Here is a 26,029-nt window from a genome sequence, read left to right as displayed (position 1 = left end):
TGGGCACTTGATTTTTGACAGAGAAGCCAAAATTATACAATGAAAAAAAAAAGGAAGCATCTTCAACAAATGGTGCTGGTATAACTGGATGTTAGCATGTAGAAGAGTGCAAATAAATCCATATCTATCACCACGCACAAAACTCAAGTCCCAAGTGGATCAAAAACCTCAACATAAATCCAGATACACTTAACCTGATAGAAGAGAAAGTGGGGAATAGCCTTGAATGCACTGGCACAGGAGACAACTTCCTGAACAGAACACCAATTACGTAGGCACTATGATTGATAATTAATAAATGGGACCTCATGAAACTGAAGATTCTGTAAGGCAAAGGACACTGTCACAAAAACAAATCCTCAGCCTGTAGAATGGAAAAAGATCTTCACCAACCCCACATCTGACAAAGGGGTGATAGCCAAAATATATAAAAAACTCAAGAAACTAGACATCAACAAACCAATTAATCCAATTAAAAATGGGGTACAGATCTAAACAGAGAATTCTCAACAGAGGAATCTCAAATGGCTAAGAAGCCTTAAAGAAATGTTCAACATCCTCAGCCATCAGAGAAATGCAAATCAAAATAACTCTGAGATTCCATCTTATACCTGTCAGAAAGGCTAAGATGAAAAACACAAGTTTTCATGTTAGAAAGGATGTGGATGAAGATGAACACTCCTCCACTGATGGTGGGAGTGCAAACTTGTACAGCTAATTTGGAAATCAATATGGTGGTTTCTCAGAAAATTGGGAATCCATTTACCCCAAGACCCAGCTATACCACTCATGGGCATATACTCAGAGGACAATCCACCATACCACAAGGACACTTGCTCAGCTATGTTCATAGCTGCTTTACTCATAGTAGCCAGAAACTGGAAACAATCTATATGTCCCTCAACAGAGGAATGGAAAAAGAAAATGTAGTAATTTACACAATGGAGTATTACTCATCTGTTAAAAATAATGACATCAAGAATATTTCTGGTAAATGGGTGAAACCAGAAAAGATCATCCTAAGTGAGATAAATCAGACCCAGAAAGACAAACATGGTATGTATTCACTTGTAAGTGTATATTTGCTGTAAAGTAAAAGAAGACCATGCTACAATCCACAGACCCAAAGAACCTAAGTAACAAGGAAGGCTCAAGGGGGACACATGAATCTCACTGTGAAGGGGAAATAGAATAGACATTACAAGTGAATGGGAGGACAGATATGGATTAGGGGGCGAGGATGGGAACAGGAGGGATCAGGTTTGTTAAGGATGGAGGGAGAGAGTTCTGGGAGAGACAACTGGAATCAGGGGGGATTTCTGGGAAGAACTAGAAACTTAGTACAACAAAAACTCCCAAGAATCTATGAGTGTGACCCTAGCTAAGACTCCTGGCAAAGGGGAATACAGAGCCTGGACTGCATCTCCTATAACCAAGCAAGACTTCCAGTAGAGGGATTGGGACACCAACCCAGCCACAAAACCTTCAACCTATAATTTGTCCTGCCTACAAAATGTTTTGGGGTAAAAGTGGTGCGTGGATTGTGGGAGTAGCCAACCAATGACCAGCCAAGCTTGAGACTCATACCATGAAGGGAAACTCACTCCTGACAATGCCTAGAATGCCAGGACCCAGAGTTGGCTTAGCTCAGAGACCTAGGACAGAACCAAACACAACTGACAAAAAAAAGTCAATGAAATTATTCCTAATGATGTTCTGCTATTGTTCCCTATCCCAATTGTCATCAGATAGGCTTCACCCACATCTTTATGGAAACAGATGCAGAGAGACCCACAGCCAAACCTTAGGTGGATCTCAGGGAATCCTGTGGAAGAGGGGGATGAAGGATTGTAGGAGCCAGAGGGGTTAAGGGCACCATAAGAATATGACCTACAGAATCAACTAACCAGGGCTCATAGGGGTTCACAGAGACTGAACCAAGACCCAGGGAGCCTGCATGGGACTGACCTAGGCCCTCTGCATATATGTGACAGTTATGTAGCTTGGTCTTCTTGTGGGACTCCTAACAGTGATAGGGGCTGTCTCTGACTCTGTTGCCTGCTTTTGAGACCTGTTCCTCCTACTGTGTTGCCTCATCCAGCCTTAATAGGAGAGGAGGTGCCTAGTCTCACTGCAACTTGAAATACCATTGCTGGTTGATATCCATGGGAGGCCTGCCCTTTTCTGAAGAAAAAGAGAGGAGGAAGAGTGGATTGGGGTAAAGGGGAAAGGGGAAGTGGTGGGGAGGGACTGGGTTAGGGATGTAAAAACTAAACAAACAAAAAAAGAATGTTCATGTTAATAAGGAGTAACACACAAGTGGGAAGTGACTCAGGTTCCCCAAAAGTAAAGCAGGCATTAAAAACTTGGATTATGGCCAGGCGGTGGTGGCGCACGCCTTTAATCCCAGCACTCGGGAGGCAGAGCCAGGCGGATCTCTGTGAGTTCGAGGCCAGCCTGGGCTACCAAGTGAGTTCCAGGAGAGGCGCAAAGCTACACAGAGAAACCCTGTCTCGAAAAACCAAAAAAAAAAAAAAAAACTTGGATTATATTATGCAGTATTATACCAGAACCATGGACTTCCATTAGATGAGACAGCATGGATGGATCTTACAGCTGTAAGGTGAAGTTCAGAAGCCCGGGGCTATTCATTCTGTTTAGTACAGTTACATGAAATCTGTATGAGGAAAACCTTATTCAGGATGATAGCGATTAGTGTGACCATACTGCATGAAAGAAGAAAGACTAACTCTGTGTCTTTTACCCTGAATTATTTGGAAGGAAGAGTTCTAATCTCTTGTTTAATCCAGAAAAGCCTCATATAAAAGAGCCTAATTTAAGACATTAGGGTTAAGTTTATAGTCCTGAGCAGAGGCTGCCCTCTTTCTGTTTTTATTATCTTAAAAATATTTATTTATAATTTATGAGATTATAATGTAATTAAACCATTTTCTCATTCTTTTTCCCACCTCCAAAATTGCCCTTAAGTACCATCTTGTTCTCTTTCAAATTCATGGCCTCTTTCTTCAGTAATTGTTGTTACATTGTTATATGTATATATGATTATATATATTCATATATATGTATTCTTAAATACATAAATGCAGCCTGCTCAATCTGTACAATAAAGGACACAGTAAATAAGGCAAAATAATAGCCTACGGAATGGAAAAAGATCTTCACCAACCCCACATCTGACATAGGGCTGATCTCCAAATATATAAAGGATTCAAGAAACTAGACAGCAAAATGTCAAACAATCCAATTAAAAAATAGGTTACAGAGCTAAACAGAGAATTCTCAGCAGAATAATCCCAAATGGCTGAAAGACATTTAAGGAATTGCTCAACATCCTTAGTCATCAGGGAAATGCAAATCAAAATGACTCTGAGATACCATCTTACACCTGTCAGGATGGCTAAGATCAAAAACACTGATGACAGCTTATGTTGGAGAGGATGTGGAACAAGGGGAACACTTCTACACTGTTGGTGGGAGTGCAAACTTGTGCAGCCACTTTGGAAATCAGTATGGCTGTTTCTCAGAAAACTGGGAATCAATCTACCTCAAGACCCAATGATACCACTTGTGGGTATATACCCAAGGGATGCTCAAGCATACCACAAGGACACTTGCTCAACTATGTTCATAGCAGCATTATTCATAATAGCCATAACCTGGAAACAACCTAGATGCCCCAAATCCAGCCAAAGAATGGATAAAGAAAATGTGGTACATATACACAATAGAGTATTACTCAGCTGTAAAAAACAATGACTTCTTTCTGTTTTTTGTCAGGGTCTTGCTAAATTGTCTAAGAAGCCCTCAAACTTGGAATCCCCGTGCTTCAGCCTGCTGAGTAGCTGGGATTACAGGGCTGTGCCACTATCTTCTTCATGCACTGTTATCTAACCTGTATTACAAAACCTTTAATATCTTTGTGGTAGTTTTTAAGTCCTTGTCTGCTTATTACAATAAGTATTTTCTTAGGTACCTGATATATATTTTTTTCCTTAGGGACCTGTAAATATAATTAACATCATTTTTCCTAGATTATGAATCTCATTTTTCCTCCTTGGGTTGTTCTGTATTGCTTTCCTATTGAACATTATGTAACAATCATTGTGGAAAGCAGCTGAAATTTAATTGTTTTTAGTTTTGGAGAGCACAGGTCTTTTTCTCTGTTTGGCTTTTAGAGTAAAAGGCTATCTGGAACCCTCTTAGAGTGAAAGGCTGGTCTAGAATCTTCTTTGAGTTGAATTGAGCTTTAGGATTAGCTGTAACTTTATTTGGACTGAGTTTATTTGGTATTAACTAAACTTCCAACCTCTTCTAATTACTTCTTATATTTTCTTGATATTTGAGCTAGGAGAAGTTTGGAATGACATTTATTTTTTTTTTTCAATTCTGCTCAGTCTCTGAAATTCAAACCTGTAAGAATATATCAATCTGTACAGCTTTCCTTGTGTATGCTCTTCCTCCACTGTGACTTTGTTAACAACATTCATAAGTGAGGCTTGAAAGTGACACAGAGGGATTGTTTAAGTCATCTACTTTTGCATTTGGGTGTCTTTCAGTTTGTTCCCTGAACTCAGACTGACACCTAAGACCCAGCTGATCTCTTCATCTCCGTGTTTATTCCAACATGGCAGGCCAAGGGAAGGTTCAGTGGATGCCAAAGCTTGCCTCTCAGGTAAGAAAGCTCTTGTGGATTTGTGCTTATTTGTAGAGAGTATGTTCTGTCTAGATTTCAGGCCATCAGCAGGACTGGCTTCACTGGCTTCCCCTGCTGTTGAACTGATCTTGTGCTGAGAAGAGCCCTGCAGGTAGCTTAGTGTTTTGGTCAGTTTGGAAGAAAGCATTATAACCTTGACCCATCATAGTTATCAGTATCTGCGGGCTTTCATTAACACCTAGAAAATAATGCTTTTTATATGACCCATTTTTTCTTATTAGTTCCACGGAGCAGCACTCTACCTCTATGAAAGTAGTTGTTCATTTACCTTCTCATTCCTTACCTCCTTGCCATGTTATTCTAGACATTTCATATTGAAGTTAGCTAAAAGTTTCCTATGCAAATTTACCTCCTTCGATTCATTTTTTTCTATTTCCCATCAAGTAAAATGTGATATTATTTTCAGTTTATACTTGGAATAATTTGATAACCATTAAAATAAAATAAAACATTTAAATTTATTTCATTTATTTTATTTCTAAGACTTTTGTTTACTCTGTCCCTCATAAATCTTTTTCAATTTTCTTAGCCCCAGAGCTCCATGTTTTCTTACTTAATACTTACTTGACTTCATTTATTCTTGTTATTTATATACTCTTTTTACCTACATTATTTATTTTACTATCATTTGTTAAATGCATGTTTAATGATATTCATATATTTAAATAATATTCAGAGTGTGAAATATTCCATTTAACTCCAAATGTGTAATTAGTTTTACAAAGTACAGCCCTGTGATTTTATAAACTGGACCATTTAATAGGAGAATGTACAAGAAATGTTTTAGTAAATTAAAATGTGATTTCATTCTTCTCAGCCATGTCGTCATATTTATTAATGAATTACACTTCTGGACTTTTCTTTCTCTTTTTCCCTCTGGCTTCTGCACACTGTATTTTCATTCTCCAGACATGTTACCTTTTTTCAAATATCTAGATACTTCTCCCATTTATCTGCTCACCTATTGATCAAGTGATGCATACAGCAAGTACTTAGAGACTTTGTGACAGCCACTATATACAGTGATTGTGATTCAGCTATGATGTACATAGTCTCTACTCTGCTCAGTGTTACCCTGAAGAAACTTTGTAAGGTTTGGAGAGTGAAGTCTTCTTGGGGAAAAAAGTGACTTTCTGTTTTTGTCTTTGTCTGATATTTTGTTTTAAAACAGGTATTTCTAGGTAGTTAGGTTGATCTTGAATTTTTAAACTTTCAATTAAATGTGACTTTTTTTTTTTTTTTTTTTTTTTTTGGTTTTTCGAGACAGGGTTTCTCTGTGTAGCTTTGCGCCTTTCCTGGAACTCACTTGGTAGTCCAGGCTGGCCTCGAACTCACAGAGATCCGCCTGGCTCTGCCTCCCGAGTGCTGGGATTAAAGGCGTGCGCCACCACCGCCCGGCCTAAATGTGACTTTTAATTTGATATTTTAATTGAGAGCTAAATAGGCCCAGAAGGGCTTGAAAAGAGAGAGTTTTAGGCAGAAAACTATCTAAGCAGAAGGAAGAACATGTACAAAGTCTCAAAGACAAGGACTCAGGTTTCATCTTGATAAAATTAGTCTATTGTTAAGTATATTTTCAATGCACAGAGAAACTACTACATAATAAAAATGGAATTATGAATTGTTAGCCTGAAGCCCCCACAGGATACTCACAATTTTCTGTGGCTTTCCTGTCAACAGAGGAATATTTATTATATTTCTGGCTCTGGGTTTATTATGGATACAGTCCACAATACCTCAAAATATCTTGGAACTCTTGTTGGAATTTGAAATGAGAGCATTCACCAAGATTCACATAGGGGTTTCTTGTTGAGGCAGCATTTAAACACTTATCTTTGTCTCTTTTCAAAGTACCTGGACTTTACAATGTACACAAATGAATGTTTTATAATATCTTACAACACTAAAAGTTCTAACTTAAATACTATATTTGCCTAAGTGGGTCATGTATATTAAGTAAAATTAGAATTAATGCCATTGACTGATTTTGCTTCATTAGAAAAGCCAAGAGCCTCCAAAGAGCTTTGAAGAATTCTTAAAGTCTCAAAACTGGGTGAGTAGAGCATCCTACTCTCATTTCTCTGCCAATACACCTTTTTAAAATATCAGCTATGGAAAGAAGAATGGAAATTAAATAATGTGAATGTTTGCACATGTTTGTTTCCTTTCAGTATGTCATTTCCAGTTGCTTTTAACAATAATGTTTTCACATTTAAAAACTGTTAACCCTATACATACAATTCGGTGGTGTGCTTTCTTAAGATTTTTGTCTTATGTATTTATACCTTCAAGAAAATCTGACAATTACCCTTATTTAGCCACTCATCACAACTAATACTCACAGATAGTTTGCAGAAAACTTACAACAATATTCCTTGATCATTAAATCAAAGTGAAATACTCAAAATATGTTTTCATATCATTATGTATAACTATCGAGTATTTCTGGAGTTCCTGAGATTACTGAGGAGTTTTCTCTGAGCATTGGCTGAGTTCACTCATTTGCAAATGTGAAGCTAGGATTTGTTATACTTTGAGATATGTCAGATAAAGGTTGGAATAAAGATGTCAGTTTAAAAGATAGGTGACTTTTTAATGAGGTCTGTTGAAATTTAATAAATTGAAGTATATTTATTTCCATTTATGTAAAATATGAATAGAATTTGCTATGAAATTATTGGCAATGAAATTTCATGTGCATGTATGTGTTTATATGAGTGCTTTTGTCCCAATGTTTTGAGAAAGAATCTCGTTTAAAAGCAAAATAAATAAAACTGATTTCTAAAAGTTTATTTCTTTTTTCTTTTTTTTTTTCATTGAAAACAGTTTTCCATACAAAATAATCTGATCAAGGTTCCCATTTCCCCCAGCTCCTGCCAGTCCTTTTCCGTCTCCCCATCCACTCAACTCCACACCTTCTCCTTATCTTTCTCTTTAGCAAGTGAACAAGCAAGCAAACAAAATAAAACGAAACCAAAACAAAACAGAATTTACAAAGCACAAAGAGCACACACACACACACACACACACACACACCTCATAAAAAACAAACTGACAAACTATAATATACAAGTAAAATAGCAGTAAGACAAAAAAAATGCCCAACAAAGCAATTTAAGTAAAAAAATACAAAAATATCATTGAGTCGTTTTGTGTTATCTATTTACTACTAGGCATGAGGCCTACATTTAAGTGTAGTTAATACCCCAATGAGACTCCATAGGAGAAAACCAATTTTTCCTTTACAAGAGTGTGTCAATTGCAGATAGCTTCTTGGGTAGGGGTGGTAGCCTATGTCCACTTCCTCTCTCAGTATTGAGATCCTGTTTGGCTTGAACTAGTACAGGCCCTGTGCTTGCTGCCACAGTCTCTGTGAGGTCATATATGCATCAGTTCTGTTGTATCTGAAAGACACCATTTCTTTGAAATCATCCATCCCCTCTTGCTGGTATAATCTTTCCACTTCCTCTTCTGCATAGATCCCTGAGCCTTGAAGGGAGGATCTTGATGAAGACATCCTATTTAGGACTTAGTGTTCTAAAATATCTCTCTGCATGTTGTCCAATTGTGGGTCACTGTGTTAGTTTCCATCTACTGCAAGATGAAGCTTCTCTTATGATGGCTATGTGAGGCACTAGTCTATGGATATAGCAGAATTCTAGGAGTCATTTCATTCCTATGTTCCTTTAGCAGAACAGTAGTATTTGGTTTTCCCCTAGGCCCATGACTTACCCAGTCTGAAGTTCATAGTCACCCAAGGAACAGTGTCAGGCATGGGTGGCTCCTGGAATGGGCCTTAAATCTGATCAGACAGTGGTTGGTCACTCCCACAACATTTGTGCCCCTATTGTACCAGCATATCTTGTAGGCAGGTCACTGTTGTAGATTGCATGGTTTATGGCTGGGTTGATGGTTACCTTTCTCCTCTGGTAGAGTGCAGAAGAATATCTTCAAGTACCATGAACACTAGTCAGCAGGGGTAAAAGCTCTAATTAGACACTAGATTGACTTCTCCCTGTTCGATGAGATATGTAAGTGTTGTCTTCAGCAATAGTATTTTACTGTCAGTTTATGAAGAGTAACCAATAGCCATGGGAATAGCCTGAGATGTTTGAGGCCCCTTTGGCTAAAGACTCAACTAGATATAACCCATTCCTGGGACTGGAGGTTTCACATGGTGATGAGTCATGTCCAGTTGGGACATTGTCTCCCTCATTACTTAGTGACTCCATTTATATTTCTTTCATATAAGTATATATTTTAGGTAGCTTCTAGGGTAGTAGTTTCTATATGATCCCCTCAAATGGCCTTTAGTGTTAGTTGTCCCTCCCCATGTTCCCTTGCCTACCACTTTCATCCACCCCTCCCTATTAATTCTCCTACTCCAGTCTCCCCCTTGTCTCTCCATAACTATTTATTCTACTTCCCCTTCTTTGGGGCATCCTCCTTTCCATGCTGGTCCCTTACTTGAAACCTAACCTCTGAGGTTATATAGATTGTAGCATACCTATAGAAGGCTTAAATGCTAACATCCATATATCAGAAAACACAATATTTGTCTTTGGTGTCTGGTTACCTCACTCAGGATGTTTTCTATCTTCATCCATTTACCTGCAAATTTTTTACTTTTTTGTTTAATAGCTGAATAGTATTTTATTGTGTATATGTACCATATTTTCATTATCTATCTGTTGGAGGACATTTAGGTTGTTTCCATGTCCTAGCTATTGTTAATGGAATGACAATAATCATGGTTAAACAACTATCTATGGAGTCTAATGTAATGCCCTTCGGGTATGTGCCAAGAAGTGGTATAGCTAGATCACATGTTAGATCTACTTTTAGCTTTTTGAGAATTCCATATACTGATTTCCAAAGTGGATGCACAAGTTTTCAATCCTAACAGTTAATGAGGGTCCCTCTCTCCCAGAATCCTTGGAGGCACTTATTAGTTGTTTTCTTTATCCTAGCAGTTCTGACTGGGGTAAGATGAAGTTTTAATTTGCATTTATCTAATTGCCAAAGATGTTGAACACTTTTAAAGATATTTCTTAGCTCGCCCCTTCCTTGTCTCTCTCTCTTTCTTGAGAGCTGTGTGTTTGAATCCACAGCCTATTTCTGATTGGGTCATTTGTTTCCTTGACTGTTTTTTCGAGTTCTTTGTATATTCTGGATATTAATTCTCTATCAAATTTATAGCTGGAAAAGATTCTCTCCGACTTTATGTGTTTCTTCTTCACTCCATTTATTTTTTACTCTGCAGTAAAGGAACTTATTTATTTTATTACTTCCTTTATTTTTTGAGATTATAATATATTACACCATGTGTCCCTTCTCTTTTCTCCCTCCAAACTATCCCACATATCTCTTCTTATTCTCTGTTTTTATTAATTGTTATATATATATATATATATATATATGTGTGTGTGTGTGTGTGTGTGTGTGTGTATATGTATATATATATGTGTGTGTGTGTATTAATTCTAAATATAATTTGCTCAATCTGTATGTTACTTGTATGTGTGTCTTCAGGGATGGCCATTTGGTGTTGGACAACTGATTGCTATTCTCTTCCCTGGGGAAGACTATTACACTCTAAGCATTCTTTAGATGCCCATAGTTCTTTGGTTGGGTTGAAGAATCATGAGCTTTTGCCCTGTTCACTTTAGCATGTTTATTGTTGTCCTTGTTAGGCTTATGTTTGGTGTGACTCTGGGTGTAGCTTATGACATCCTCAGCAGACACAATCTCACTGCATACTCCATGACCTCTGGCTCTTACAATCTTTTCACCCCCTCTTCTTCATTTTTTCATGAGCCTGAGGTGACACAGCTGTTTTGGAGATTTATTGAGAAGGGGCTTTACAACTGTGTGTTTTGATTGGCTGTGATTTTCTGTAATGATCTCTATCTGTTACAAAGAGAAGTTTCCTTGATGATGAGTGAGGACTACACTTATTTGTGGGTATAAGGAATAACATTTAGAATGTAGTTAGGGATTATGCTGATTTAATAAAGTAGAGGATGTATGTTCTCCTCCAAGATCTATGACTTTACTAGCCCTGGGTAGATAGCTAGTTTTCCAGTACTAGGCATGATTTCTTCTTGTTAGGCAGGTCTTAAATTGGATTAGAGTGCTGTTGAATACCACCAACGTATGTGTGCCATGCTGGTTGTTGTGGACATTCGTAGCATCATAGCTGAGTGAGTCTGTTGATTACTTCCCTCCTTAGGAACCCTGCATGGTGCCTTCTGGTCCCATGAAAGCTTCTCAGGGAGAAGGCTTTTAGGTGAGTTATAGCTCAGAGGCCTCTGGGTCATACCTCTGAAGTGTATGCTGTCTTCAGCAATAGGGACTTACCTTCCACCTCTGAAGGACAACCTAGGGCAGAAGCAATAGGTTATATGTTTTTGAGTCTCTTCAACAGCCCTGGCCAACAACAAAAAAGATGGCTCCTCATGCCTAATGTTGGTGTTTTGGTAGATGGTCTTTGGCTCTTGGGAGGAGCTTTGTCAGCTCAGATGAGAAAATTTCATTTGAAGTATACAGTTTATGTACATCCATTGTAGGGTTATTTTTAGGTAGATAATCAATAGTATGATTCCTTATGACTGTTTTAGACATCCACAAACGATGCAAAACATTTGCAATCATGTATATAAACCGAGAAAAATTCTAAATGAAATAAACCAGACCCAGAAAGACCATTGCTACATTTTCTACTCACACAAGGAATCTAAAACAGTGGAACTCAGTGGCAGAGAATAGCCTAATGGTTGCCAGGGACTTATAGGAATAAGAGTAGAAATGCATTGAAAGATATAAAAGTTTCTATTATACAGTGTGAATATATTCTAGAGATCTAGTAGACAGTATGGTGACTCTAGTTAATACATATTTTATATTTGCCAAAACAATAGTTATTAAATTTCTCACCATAAAAAAACAAGCAAAACCTATGCAAAGCAATGAGTATGGTCTTAGCTTTGCACTTAGCTAGTCATCTCATAGTTTGTACAGATATTAAAAGAGCATGTTATTTATCATAAATAGGTATAATTTTGCTTATTGCATGTCAGTAAGGCTAGAAGAAATAGAAGGAAAAACCAACTGTTGGGCCCCCTAATTCTTTCTCTTTCTTTCCTGACAAGTATTGAGGGGTTGTTTTAAATTTAAATGGACTAATACTAAAATAATGCAATCCTAAATATTTATGATTCTAAATTTATTTTTTTCTGTAAAAGGCATTACTAGATCAACTGATGAAATTTCAACAGTTTAATTTAGATAGGGAAATGCATTAAAACTATTTTTGATTCTTATAATTCTTATTTTTAAGGAGAATGCTCTCATTTTTTCAGAGATACTAAAGTATTGAAAGATAATGGACCACTAAAGCAGCAACTTATGCTCAAATGATTCCCCAAAAAACATGTTTTTAGAAAGCTTCTGCAACTTTGCAACTTTTGTGAGGTTTTAATTATTTTGAAATTTATTTTCAAAACATTTAATAAAAATAATGCTTTAGAGTAAAATTCCAATTTTCACTCATTAAACTCTGACTTAAATTTATTCAAATGATGTAAAATGTTTGCTTGTGCAGGATTATTGGCCCAGGGATATTCATTTTAGAGACAGTGATATATGGGATGATGCTCTGAAAAGACTAGAAGAGGACACTTCATTTGCTTCAATTTATTCTTATCTGTGGACCAATGTTCCTCGAATATTTGAAGCTGTCAGCATCATGGAGACAAGATTAAAAGACAGTTCCCATCTTTTGAAACAGCATTCCTCCAATTTACTTGATTGTAACAGAATGATTTCCAAGAAAAGTAAGATTTATTTTTTATGTGAATAAAGTAATGGTCAGTGGGGTGTGTGTGTGTGTGTGTGTGTGTGTGTGTGTGTGTGTGTGTGTACGTGTCTGTCTGTCTGTCTGTATATGCTGCTTCTATGTGTATTCTCATAAGGAATAAAATTCCAAAGTTTAAGTATCTTAAAACTACATGTTTAAAAATCTCATCATCCAGTAGGACCTAATAAATAGTTTTAGGTAGACTTAAGGATGTGGTTTGAAAGAAAGGATTACTGGAACAAGCCTAAGACAGTTATTAACTTTGTTAAACTGGAATAGAGGTAACGAAACCTCAGGGATTCAGGGAAACAAGATGTGCCGACTGATGCTTTAAGAAGCAAGCCTCCATCAATAGTAAATGTAGAAATCAAAGTAATAGAGTGGGAGCTGATCCACATGGTTGAGGTTAGCCTGTAGGTACATATAGTATTTGGTGTAAAAGAAATTAATTGCTGAGATATATTTCCTTGAGCAATGATAATTTTTTATCCTTGGTATTTATATAACTTTTTCCTATCTAATTGTATCGATCAGTACTTCCAGAATAATTTTTAAATAATAATAGTAGCTGTTGTCTTATTCTTCAAATTTTTAAAAATCAGTATCAGTATTAGATATCATTATGGCATTTCAGGCAAAGTGTATTTTATTAGATTCATGTCCCTTTTTCTCTTCTCCACCCCCTTAATTCTGATGCCCATGTGGCTCTTTCCAAGTCACGTTTCTACTTTAATTTCACTTATGTCTCCTTGCTCCTCACCCCTGTCAACACTAATTTTTACACTCTCTTATTTCCTCTCCAATTTTCAAGAGTTGACCACACCCATTTGTATGTGTATATGTACATTACAGGCTGTGTACATTATGTATATTGCATGGAAGAGTACATACCTGGTTTATCTCTCTGAGTTTGCATCGCTTCACTTAATATACTCCCAATTCCATCCACTTTCTAAAATTTTCATAATTTTACTTTTTTCATTGCTGAATAAAATTATATTGTGTATATGCAACATTTTCATTTTCCATTCATCTGATGGACATCTAGGCTGGTTCCATTCATCTGATGGACATCTAGGCTGGTTCCATTCATCTGATAGACATCTAGGCTGGTTCCATTCATCTGATGAACATCTAGGCTGGTTCCATTCATCTGATGAACATCTAGGCTGGTTCCATTCATCTGATGAACATCTAGGCTGGTTCCAGTCATGTGATGGACATCTAGGCAGCTTCCATTCATCTGATGAACATCTAGGCAGCTTCCATTCATCTGATGAACATCTAGGCAGCTTCCATTCATCTGATGGACATCTAGGCTGGTTCCATTCATCTGATGAATATCTAGGCTGGTTCCATTCATTTGATGAACATCTAGGCTGGTTCCAGTCATCTGATGGACATCTAGGCTGTTTCCATTCACCTGATGGATATCTAGGCTGGTTCCATCTCCTTGTTGTTGTGAAAAGAGCAGCAGTGAACATGGATGACCATGTGTCTCTGTGGTAGAATGTGGAGACTTTTGAGTGTGTGTATATATGTCAGCAGTTGTATAGTTATGTCATATGGTAGTTCTGTTTGTAATTCTTTGAGAAACTTCCATCTGATTTCCATATGGCTGCTCTGGTTTATACTCCCTCCAGCAATGAACAAGGGTTCCCTTTTCTCCACATCATCACCAGCATTTATGTCAGATTTCTTGATGTTCATCATTCTGATTGGGTGAGTAGAATATAAACTATTTTCAATTTGTATTTCCCTGATGATCAGGGATATTGAACACTTTTTAGAATATGTGTTGGCAATTACACTTCTGTCTGTTCATTTACTTAGCTTGTTTCTTGATATGTTTCAGAGCTTGAGGAGGGTAATCTTTTTTTATAGGTTCTTGGTATTAGTGCCTGAGACAAAGATCTTGTTCTCTAATGTTGAGATTTTTCTTTATCTGTGAGGAGAGATCTTGATATTTTGCTTGTGATTGCTATTGCTTTGGCAGGATGACCGTTTTCACAATATTGAATATTCTGATCCATGAGCATGGAAGGTCTTCCAATCTGCTGTCCCCTCAATTTCTTTATTCAATGTCATACAGGTTTTATTGTAGAGGGCCTTCATTTCCTTGGTTAGGTTTATTCCCAAATATATTATCCCAGATATATTCTCTCTCTCTCTTCCTCTCTGTCTCTGTCTCTCCCTCCTTCCCTCCCTCCCTTCTCCCCCCGCCTCTGCGTGCGTGCGTGCGTGTGCGTGTGTGGTGAATGAGACTGACTCCTTGATATCATTTTCAATATACCTTTTTTTTGTATCCTGCCTCTTTGCTGAAAGTATTTATCTGGTCTGCAAGTTTTTTGATAGACTCTTTAGGTCTCTTGTATGTAAAATCATATAATTTGTAAATAAGGATTTCTTTATTTCTTTTTCTATTCTGATTTCTTATTTTTGTGTCTGGCTGCATTGCTCTAGGTAACACTTCAAGCACTATATTGAACAGAGAGTGGAAACACTTGTCTTGTTCCTAATTTTAATGGGACTGATTTGAGTTTTTCTACGTTTACCGTTAGCTTTCCTCTTAGGACTTCTTTTATTGTGTCCCTTAGATTTTGGCATGTTGTGTTTTCAGTTTCATTCACATCTAGGATTTTTTCCCTTACTGATGTCTTTCATGTCTAATTACAGTTCAGTAGTATTGTGATTCCGTGAGTTTATGTACTTTCTCTGGGTTCTATTGCTGTTGATATCTGGCTTTGTTCCAGTATGGTTATGTAAATGCAGGATGTTATTTAACTTTCCAATATTTGTTTTGACTTGCTTTATGTCTTATTTTGTGATCAATTTTGGAGGTTTATGGGCTAATGAGGAGAATGAGCATTCTCTCATGTTTGGTTGACATGATTTGTAGACGTCTGTTATTTACCGTGTCATTTAACTCCAGTGTTTCTCAATTTTTGCTGATGAGGCTTTCCATTAACATTTTTATTTGGCTTATTAAGTTTCTCACTTCCAGCATCCTTTCAACTTGAGTTTCCTTTGATAGTTCCCTCTCTTTATTAAATTCTATATTTTTCCCTTGGAATGACTTCTGCATATCATTCATCTCTTTGTTTTATTTTCTTTGAGTATATTCATATCCTCTTTGAGTCGTTTGAGCATAGCTAAATCATTCTTTTAAATTCTTTGTCCATAAAATCTTCCAGATCATTCTTGTTGCAGTTTGTGATTATGAGATTGGTAATTTGGGGGAGCATCAAAATGTGTTTTTTTCATGTTACTTGTGTCTATCCTTTGGTACTTGTGCATCTGATGCAGGTTGTTAATTGAGTCTCTTTGTTCAGGTTGCTTTTCTTCTCTTTCAGTGTTGGCATGCATATTATTCATGAGATGATTAAGAGGGAGGCCTAGGTGACCAGGTTTGGGGTAGATGACAGTAAGAAGACAAGTGAGCTCAAAGGCCAGGGGAGTGCATAATTACCACCAAATTGTCCAGCTGGAGGCAAAGCTTCCATCCTGTGCTGACTGGGGACCTGCTGACTCCAAAATTCCCAGTTCCTTGCTGGCTTCTCTACTGTCTTATTCCTGACTTAATGGGTCATCTTGTTACACAGAATGCTTGAACATGATGATACTGGCTATGCTAATAAAGCCTGTTCTGTTTACTATATAAATTTGATTAGTTATATCATTTAGATATGTAATATCCTTTGACTTTAGATTTTTCAAATCCAAGAATGTATTTATATCCATATTAAATTCATAATTTTAAATTTTCATGTTGAATTTTTAAATTTTAAAATTTTCATTAATTTATAGGTATATGTAGTATATATATGCATCTAATTAATATATTTTTATTTATATATGTTTTATATATGCATATATAAGCTATATGTAGCTTGTATACATATATACATGTATTATTTTTGTAGAGAAAATATCTATGAGTAAGCAGAGAATAATATGAAAAATCTTCTTTCATATATTCCTCCTTTAAAAATAGGTATATATATATACACACATATATTAATTATTTTCAACATATGAATATTGTAAGTAGTTTAAAGTCTTACATTGTATAAATTACTGTGCACATATCTTTCACTGGGCCATGCACAGCATTTATTGAATTTAAGGTAATCTTGAAACTGTCAAATCTCGGTAGCTGAGTGATTTGAAAAATGTGGCTTCTTTGTTAGATATCAGCTGAGGTAAAATGTTAGATGCAAAGTACCATAGACATGTTAGATGGGGCTTGATGTTTTGGAAAAACAAAAGGAAACAAGATAAACAATAGTTCCATTATTTATTAAGAGTGCGTGGCTCGTCAAAATTTTAATTGATTTCATTGAATAGTTTTATATTTAAATTATCTAGAATTTTCTTGTTTTTGATTTTTTTTTCATTATTGTCAATTCCCTTTTCTTAAAGGTTCATATACAAATCTGGAAAAATACAAGGCATTCTTAAAGGAACACAGTAGGCAGAGGAAGATAATGGTATGATATTTGTGTTTACCATCCCTCAAAAATGTATTTTCATCAGAAATGTAAATATTGTCACTCTACAGATAAGAACTGATAATGCTTTAAAAATGTCCTATTAGTCTTTGTTAAGCAACATTTCTGTCTTGAAGATCTAGGGACTTATTTTTTGACACACAATGTTAGAGCCCTGAAATCATCACATCAAAAGTTATTTGAGATTGATTTTAATATATATTATATATGTAATATATATATGTATATATGTAGATGCAAGTTTTCCTGTCCCACAGTCACTCTCAAATAAACACACAGAGGCTTATATTAATTATAAATGCTCGGCAGGTAGCTCAGGCTTGTTATTAGCTAACTCTTGCATTTAAATTAACCCATATTTCTATATATACTTTGCCACGTGGCTCATGGATTGTTACCTCATTTTTTACACATCCTGCTTACTCAGTGACTGGCTGGTTTCTCTGGAGACTCTCCTGACCCTGCCCTTCCTCCTCCTATCATTCTCTCTGTGTCAGACTGTCTCACCCAATCTCTTGTTGCCCTGCTATTGACCAATCATTTTTTTATTAATTAACAATGAGCATAATCCATCGCATGCATATATATATGTATATGTATATGTATCTATCTATCTTCCTTTGGTTATTTAATAAGTGATTGTGTGAACCAAAGCTTTATTAATTATTGTTAAATATAAATATTTTAGGGGTTTATTTATCAAGATTTTAATGTAAAAATCCTTTAACTTAGAATTTTAAATACTTTGTTTTGAATTTTCCAGCTTTCAGATGAAATGGAGACAGAGAAGAATATAGAGGTATTTCAATTTTCTGTACTGTCAGATTATGTATCAGGTATATTATGTAGAGCCAAAAGAATGCTTATAATGCTATAGATGTAGATATAACTATAAATTTGTGCTCCAAGAAAGAGAGTTGAGAACAGGCTTAGAAAACTTTCTATTCTACCCTGTTCTTGTTTCTTTATCTAAAATACTTGATATTTTCAGTATATACCAAAATATGTCCTAAAAAATTATTCTGTTTTGTTTTAAAATTTGGCTCACAAGTGTACAAATGCTGTTAATTTCTCAGAAACAAAGTATATGAAAATTTTCTTAGGGAAAATACATAATTTTTAATGTAGTAACATAAAATAGCATAATTATGTTTGCTAAATGATAATTAAATATTTATCTATCTTCTAAAGTCATATGAATCCACTATATTAAGAAGAGAAGTAATTTTTGTTAAATAACATTTCCTTTTTTTTTCTAGGGTTGCAGCTTCTCAGGATTCAAAAAAAATGAACTAACGCAATTACCCAGACATTTGGATGCTAAACAGATTTATCTTTTTGTTTTAAGAACCAATAACTTTGAGGTATATAAACATTATTTTATTTTTATTCTATAATAAAATTTGAGAATGTGATTTAATGAATCAGGTCTTTATTTAAAACCAGGAGAAGTTAGATGTTAAGCAAACTTGATTCTTTAAATGTTAAATTTGGATTTTAGTGATGTTTAACCCTGTTTACCAGAAGAAAATGTGTTGGTGTCTTAGTTATTTTTCTGTTGCTCTGACAAAATACTATAACCAAAGAAACTTATAAAAGAAAGTGTTGAATTGAGTTTATGATTTCAGAGAGTTTGAGTCCATGATGACAAAGCAAAGGTCGTGGCAGCAGGAAAAGCTGAAAGCTCACGTTTTGAGCCCCAAGTAGAAGGCAGAGAGAGCTAATTGGGAATGACACCAAACTTTTGAACCTCAAAACCCGCTCCCAGTCACACTCTCTTCCAATAAGGTCATACTTCTTAATCCTTCACAAGCAATTCCACCAGCTGGGGACTGTGTATTCAACCCTAAGGGCCTCTGGGGGCCATTCTCATTCAAACCACCACAGCACACCTCCCATGGATATCAGCCAGCCATGAGATATCAAGTTCTAGTGAGACTAGGCACCTCCTCTCCTATTAAGGCTGGATGGGACAACACAGTAGGAGGAATGGGTCCCAAAAGCAGGCAACAGAGTCAGAGACAGCCCCTATCACTGTTAGGAGTCCCACAAGATCAAGCTACACACCTGTAACATATATGCAGAGGGCCTAGGTCAGTTCCATGCAGGCTCCCTGTGTCGGTTCAGTTTCTGTGAGCCCCTTATAAGCCCACATTGGTTGATTCTGTGAGTTTCATTGTGGTGTCCTTGAGCCCACTGGCTCCTTCATCCCCCTCTTCCACAGGATTCCCTGAGATCCACCTAAGGTTTGGCTGTGGGTCTCTGCGTCTGTTTCCATCAGTTGCTGGGTGAAGCCTCTCTGTTGACAGTTGGACTAGGCAACAATCGATGAGTATAGCAGACTATCTTTAGGAATCATTTCATTGATTTTTTTTCCAGTCCTGTTTGGTTCTGTCCTAGGTCTCTGGGCTGTCCTGCCTCCAGGTCCTGGCCCTCAAGGGTGGGGTCCCTCTCATGGTATGAGTCTCAAGCTAGGCCAGTCATTATTTATTTGGTCACTCTCACAATTTCTGTGCCACCTTTACCCAGCACATCTTGTAGTCAGAACAAATTGTAGGTTAAAAGTTTTGTGGCTGGGTTGGTGTCCCAATCCCTCCACGGGAAGTCTTGCCTAGTTACGGGAGATGCAGTTCAGACTCTGTATCCCCCATTGCTAGGAGTCTTAGCTAGGGTCACCCTCATAGATTCCTGGGAGTTTCCGTTGCACTAGGTTTCTAGTTCTTCCCAGAGATGCCCCCTGATTCCAGTTGTCTCTCCCAGTACTCTCTCCCTCCATCCTCAACAAACCTGATCCCATCCCTGCCCCCTGTCTACACCCCTCCCCCCATTCACCTGTGATGTCTATTCTATTTCCCCTTCACAGTGAGATCCATGTGTCCTCCCTTGAGCCTTTCTTGTTACTTAGCTTGTCTGAGTATGAGGATTGTAGCACCACGGTTACCCTTTACTTTACAGCTAATACCCACTTATGAATGAGTACGTACCATGTTTGTCTTTCTGAGTCTTGGTTATCTCACTCAGGATGATTTTTTCCTAGTTCCACCCATTTGCCTGCAAATTTCATGATGTCATTGTTTTTAACAGCAGAGTAATACTCCATTGTGTAAATGTATCACATTTTCTTAATTCATTCTTCGGCTGAGGGATATCTAGATTGTTTCCAGTTTCTGGCTGTTATGAGTAAAACTACTATGAACTTTTAATGACTACTTTTGTTTACCTTGTAAATAGGGGATGTAAATCTATTTTAATTTTTTGTCTCATCTTGATTTAATTTTGGTAGGTAATATCTATCAGGAAAATTGTCCATTTCTTTTAAATTTTCCAATTTTGTGGAGTACAGGTTTTTGAAATATGACCTGATGATTTTTTTTCCCACGATATCTGTTGTCATGCCTCCCTTTTTGCTCCTGATTTTGTTAATTTGGATATTCTCTCTCTGCCTTTTAGTTAGTTTGGATAAGGGTTTGTCTATCTTGTTGATTTTTCTCTAAGAACCAACTCTTTATTGATTCTTTGTATTTTTCTCTTTGTTTCTATTTTATTTATTTCAGCCTTAGTTTGATTATTTTCTGCCATTTACTCCTCCTAAGTACATCTGCTTCTTTTTGTTCTAGAGCTTTTAGGTATGCTCTTAAGTTACTAGTATGAGATCTCTCTAATTTCTTCATGCAGACACTTAGTTGCTATGAACTTTCCTCTTATCACTGCTTACATTTTGTCCCATAAGTTTAGATGTGTTGTGCATTCATTTTCATTGAATTCTAGGAAGTCTTTAATTTCTTTCTATTTCTCTCTTGACCCAGTGCTAATTCAGTAGAGAGTTGTTTAGTTTCCATGAGTTTGTAGGCTTTCTGTTGTTTCTGTTGTTGTTGAAATTCTGCTTTATTATCCAGAGGGCCTGATCCAGTTAGGGGCTCCTCAGCTATTGGTTCATAGTTCATGTGTTTCCACTAGTTTGGCTATTTGTCCCTGTGCTTTTTCCAATCTTGGTCTCAACAATTCTCGCTCATACAATCCCTCGTCTTTCTCACTGATTGGATTCCTGGAGCTCCACCTGGGGCCTGGCCGTGGATCTCGGCATCCGCTTCCATTAGTCATTGGATGAGATTTCTAGCAGGACAGATAGGGTGTTTGGCCATCCTGTCACCAGAGTAGGTCAGTTTGGACTTTCTCTTGACCATTGCCAATAGTCTATTGTGGAGGTATCTTTGTGGAACTGTTTGGGAGGCACCCAGGCAGTGGGACCAGGACCTGTCCTTAGTGCATGAGCTGGCTGTTTGGACCCTGGGACCTATGCAGGGATACTTTGCTCAACCTGGGAGGAGGGAACTGGACCTCCCTGGACTGAATCTACTAGGTTGAGCTGAATCCCCAGGGGAGTCCTTGCCCTGGAGGAGATGGGAATGGGGGATGGGCTAGGGGGAGGGCGGGGGGCAGGAGGAGGGAGGACAGGGGAATCTGTCACTGATATGTAAAATTAAATCAAATTATAAAATTTTAAAAAATAAAATGAAATTAAAAAAAGAAATTCAGCTTTAATCCATGGTGGTCTGATAAGATACAGGGGGTTATTTCAATCTTCTGTTATCTGTTAAGATTTGCTTTGTGACCAAGTATATGGCCAATTTTGGAGAAGGTTCCATGGGCTGCTGAGAAGAAGGTATCTTCTTTTGTGTTTGGGTGAAATGTTCTGTAGATATCTGTTAGGTACGTTTGAGTCATAACATCTGTTAGTTCCATTATTTCTCTGTTTAGTTTCTGTCTGAACAACCTGTCCATTGGTGAGAGTGGTTATTGATGTCTCCTACTACTAATATGTGGAGTTTGATGGGTGATTTAAGCTTTAGTAATGTTTCTTTTACAAATGTGGGTGCCCTTTTATTTGGGGCATGGATGTTCAGAATTGAGACATCATCCTGGTGTATTTTTCCTTTCATGAGTATGAATGTCCTTTTCCATCTCTTTTGATTAATTTTGGTTTGAAGTCTATTTTGTTAGCTATTAGGATAGCTACAGCAGCTTGCTTGTTAGGTTCATTTGATTGGAAAACCTTTTTCCAACCCTTTACTCTGAGGTATCTTTGATATTGAGGTGTGTTTCATGTATGCAGCAGAAGGATGTATCCTATTTTTGTATCCATTCTGTTAGCCTGTTAACCTTTTTATTGGAGAATTGAGTCCATCAATATTGAAAGATATTAATGACCAGTGATTGTTAATTCCTATTTTGTTGTTGTTGGGGGTGGGGGCGTGTGTGTGTGTGTGTGTGTGTGTGTGTGTGTGTGTGTGTGTGTGTGTGTGTTTGCATGCATGTTTCCTTTCTTTGGGCTTTGCTGGTATGAAATTATTTATTGCCTTATTTTGTGTGTAAAGTTAACTTCTTGGGTTGGAATTTTCCTTTTAGTACCTTCTGTAGGGCAGATTTATGGGTAGATACTGTTTAAATTTGATTTTGTCATGAAATATCTTGTTTTCTCCATCTATGGAGATTGAAAGTTTTTCTGGGTATAGTAGTCTGGGCATCCATAGTCTCTTAGAGTCTGCAAGTTGTCTGTCCAGGCCCTTCTGGCTTAGGTCTACCTTTACATGTTACTTGTTTTTGTTTTTGTTTTTCTTGCAGCTTTTAATATTCTTTCTTTGTTCTGTGTATTTGGTATTTTATGTTGCAGGGGGACTTTCTTTTCTGATCCAATCTATTTGGTGTTCTATTATTATCTTGTACTTTATAGGCATGTCCTTCTTCAAGTTAGGAAAATTTTCTTCTATGACTTGGTTAAATATATTTTCTGGGTTTTTGATCTGGGATTCTTATCCTTCTTTTATTCCTATTATTCTTAGGTTTGGTCTTTTCATGGTGTCTCAGATTTCCTGGATGTTTCATGTTAGGAGTTTTTTTAGATTTAACATTTTCTTTGACTGATGAATCTATTTCTTCTATGGTATCTTTAATATCTGAGAGTCTCTTCTCCATCTCTTGTATTCTGTTGGTGATGGTTGCATCTGTAGTTCCTGTTTGCTTACTCAGATTTTTCATCATTTTCTGAATTCTCTCAGTTTGTGTTTCCTTTTTTTTTCAATCAATCTCCTCCAAACACTTATTTTTTATTTTTATTAAGAAAAAAATTTTCTTATTCATTTTACATACCAAAGATCCCCCTTTTCCCTCCTCCTGCCCCCCCCCAGCCTCCCCCTCCCAACTCATCCCCCATTCCCTCATACAAGAAGGTAAGACCTCCCATGGGGAGGTACATTTAGTAGGGGCAGGTCCAAGCTCCTCCCCCTATTCCAAATAGAATTGGGCTCCAAAAGGCCTGCTCATGCACCAGGGATGGACTCTAATCCTACTGCCACCCCCCCCCCAAGCAAATCATGCTACACAACTGTCTTGCCATGCAGAGGGTCTAGTCCAGTCCCATGCAGGCTCCAAAGCCATTGATGTAAATTTCACGAGTTCCCACTAGTTTGATTGGATTGTCTCTGTCTTCTTTGTTGCTTCTATTTCAATCCTTTGCCTTCCCCGTCACCCCCACCCCGTCACCCCCCACCACACACAACCAGCTTTCTTTAAGGGACTTAATGAGTTCCTCCAATTTTTTTTTTGGTTGTCTTTTCCTCAGTTTCTTTAAGGGAGTTTTCATTTCCTCTTTAAGGACCTCTATCATGTTCATAAAGTTGTTTTTAAGGTCATTTTCTTGTGCTTCAGCTGCATTAGAATATTCATCAGGTCTTCCTGTCACGGGATTGTTGGGCTCTTATGGTGCCATGTTGTCCTTGCTGGTGTTTATTGTATTCTTACACTGGCATTTAGGCATCAGGGTTTCAAATGATTAGGTCTGAGTTCTGATTTCTGAGTTTGTCTGTTGGATGGGTGTTTTGTTCCTTGGTTTCTGGTTCCTCTTTGGTTTTCTAGTCTTTGTGGCCTGGATTTCTGTGGCTGGTGTGACCTCTGATCTAGCAGGGAGGCTCTGTCTAAATTGGGAGCTGGCCTTCTGGTGGTTAGCTTCACCTTTGGTACCGCAGTGGGTCTCTGTTCTCTCATGTGTAGTTTTTGAGCAAATAAAATGTGGCCAGTATGACTGATAACTTAAAATATTTATTCAATTTCTTTTAATAGATTTGCATACAGATATAAAAACTGATATGTACGTGTTAAAAAATAGTTATGTTTGGAATAAAATTACAAGTATATATTTTATGAATCTATTTTATGTAAACATGTATTTATGAATCTAGAAATACTATTATAGTATTTCTGATGAAAATTTAATGTTCAAATCAAGATATTCTATAAGTATAAAATACATTCCATTGTTTTCAAATCCTTAGCACTAAAGATGCAAAATATTTAATTAATACTTTATCAATTACATGTTGATAGGAAAATATTTTAATTATATTTGGTTAAATAAGGTATGTCATCAAGCTTAATTTCACTTTTTTGCTTTTAATGTAACTACTAGGACAGTTAATATCATTCATGTGCATTGCTAAATATCTGTCAGTCAGTTCTGTTACCTTTAGTTATACTCTGTATAAAGCATATTTATGTAAATATATTTAGTAACATGTTTTAATTTGTTATCCTTAGGAAAAGGTGCTTAAAGTCTTGAAAATCCACATTCTGTCAGACTGCTCCATTGCTCTTCTGCATGACTCTTTTTGGTGGTGGTTTCTTCATAAATTCAAGGTAAATGGCATTTAAAAATTATGCAAAAACATTTATTTGTAGCATAATGTTTTTCAGTAGAAGTAATATTAATACAAAAGTTTTTTACACAGATGAATTTTTGAGCATTCCACAGCTAGAAATCCCATTTAAACTTCCTTCTTTTAGAGGAGTTAAAATTCCAATAAGGATTTCAACAAACTGGATTCTTCATCAGTCAGAAAAGATAAGGGAGAGCCAATACTCTAGTGAATAATAGGGTTGTATCTTTGCATGTTATTATATGTTGGTAAACAGAACAGAAAGCCTACTACAAATCAGTAACACTGAGAATTTAGAAGAGAACCTGGTAGTCAGACAGAGAGCCTTTAGTTAATTCAGAAAGGTGAGAATTTGAATCTTGGTAAAAAAATAAGAAGAAAGTGAAATTGGTAGTACTAGAGGCACTGTTTGACCAGAAGAATTTCAGTAAGAATAAATACTCCTAAAGTTGCTTAAAAGCTTGGCTCTCCAAAATGATGCAAAAAATTAGAAGGTGGCCCACACTGTGACTCCCCAACCACTGCCATCTGAGACAGTGCACACGACAGTACAAGCCCTTCACTGGTAGTGCTACCCCACTTCTAGGACCAAAGTTCACATCAGAGGAATGTGCACAGTACCCTGTTCACCCTCCATAGGCTGCACTGCCCATGCCCATCTAACCCTGTGCTTTGACCCCAAGCCACACCTATCTAAGTACTGTGTACACAGCATGTGTTCCACAAGAAGTCCCTGGCTGACCTGGACCACTTCTGATACCCCAATTCCATATCAATATTGACCTGGACCACTTCTAATACCCCAATTCTATATCAACATTGACCTGGACCACTGATACCCCAATTACATATCAACATTGACCTGGACCACTGATATCCCAATTCAATATCAACATTGACCTGGACCACTGATACCCCAATTCCATATCAACATTGACCTGGACCACTGATACCCCAATTCCATATTAACATTGTGTCCCCAAGACTGAACCTCAAGCACCATCCAGCAATTTCAAAGATCACCTAAGTTCAGGTGACAATGAACAAGAAATCCAAATGCCCACTCAGCAAAGGTGGATCAGATATTCAAACCATATAGACAATAACACTACTCTGTACATGCAGTCCCAACACAAACAATACGAAAAACCAAAACAACATGTCTCTTCAAAAAATTAGTACCCCCACAGTAATGTTCCCTGAGGAAAACAACTTA

The 26,029-nt window shown here is 37.0% G+C and overlaps 1 protein-coding gene across 1 annotated transcript in view; it reads left to right on the top strand.

Moving 5' to 3' along the window:
• Positions 1-26,029, top strand: part of Fam227b (family with sequence similarity 227 member B) — a 176,490-nt gene that overhangs the window by 8,983 nt on the left and 141,478 nt on the right. The window contains exons 2-8 of the mRNA XM_052724907.1: positions 4,578-4,693; positions 6,735-6,788; positions 12,339-12,570; positions 17,016-17,083; positions 17,868-17,903; positions 18,364-18,468; positions 24,695-24,793. Of these exons, the coding sequence (XP_052580867.1) occupies positions 4,646-4,693; positions 6,735-6,788; positions 12,339-12,570; positions 17,016-17,083; positions 17,868-17,903; positions 18,364-18,468; positions 24,695-24,793 (642 nt within the window). The 5' untranslated portion in view covers positions 4,578-4,645. The remainder of the gene's footprint in view (positions 1-4,577; positions 4,694-6,734; positions 6,789-12,338; positions 12,571-17,015; positions 17,084-17,867; positions 17,904-18,363; positions 18,469-24,694; positions 24,794-26,029) is intronic.

This window comes from Peromyscus californicus, unplaced genomic scaffold, assembly GCF_007827085.1.
Source record: "Peromyscus californicus insignis strain IS unplaced genomic scaffold, ASM782708v3 Scaffold_7__1_contigs__length_154581171, whole genome shotgun sequence".
In the NCBI taxonomy this organism is placed as follows: Eukaryota; Metazoa; Chordata; class Mammalia; order Rodentia; family Cricetidae; genus Peromyscus; species Peromyscus californicus.
Note: the sequence above shows the minus strand (reverse complement) of the source record. Positions and strands in the feature narration are given on the sequence as shown.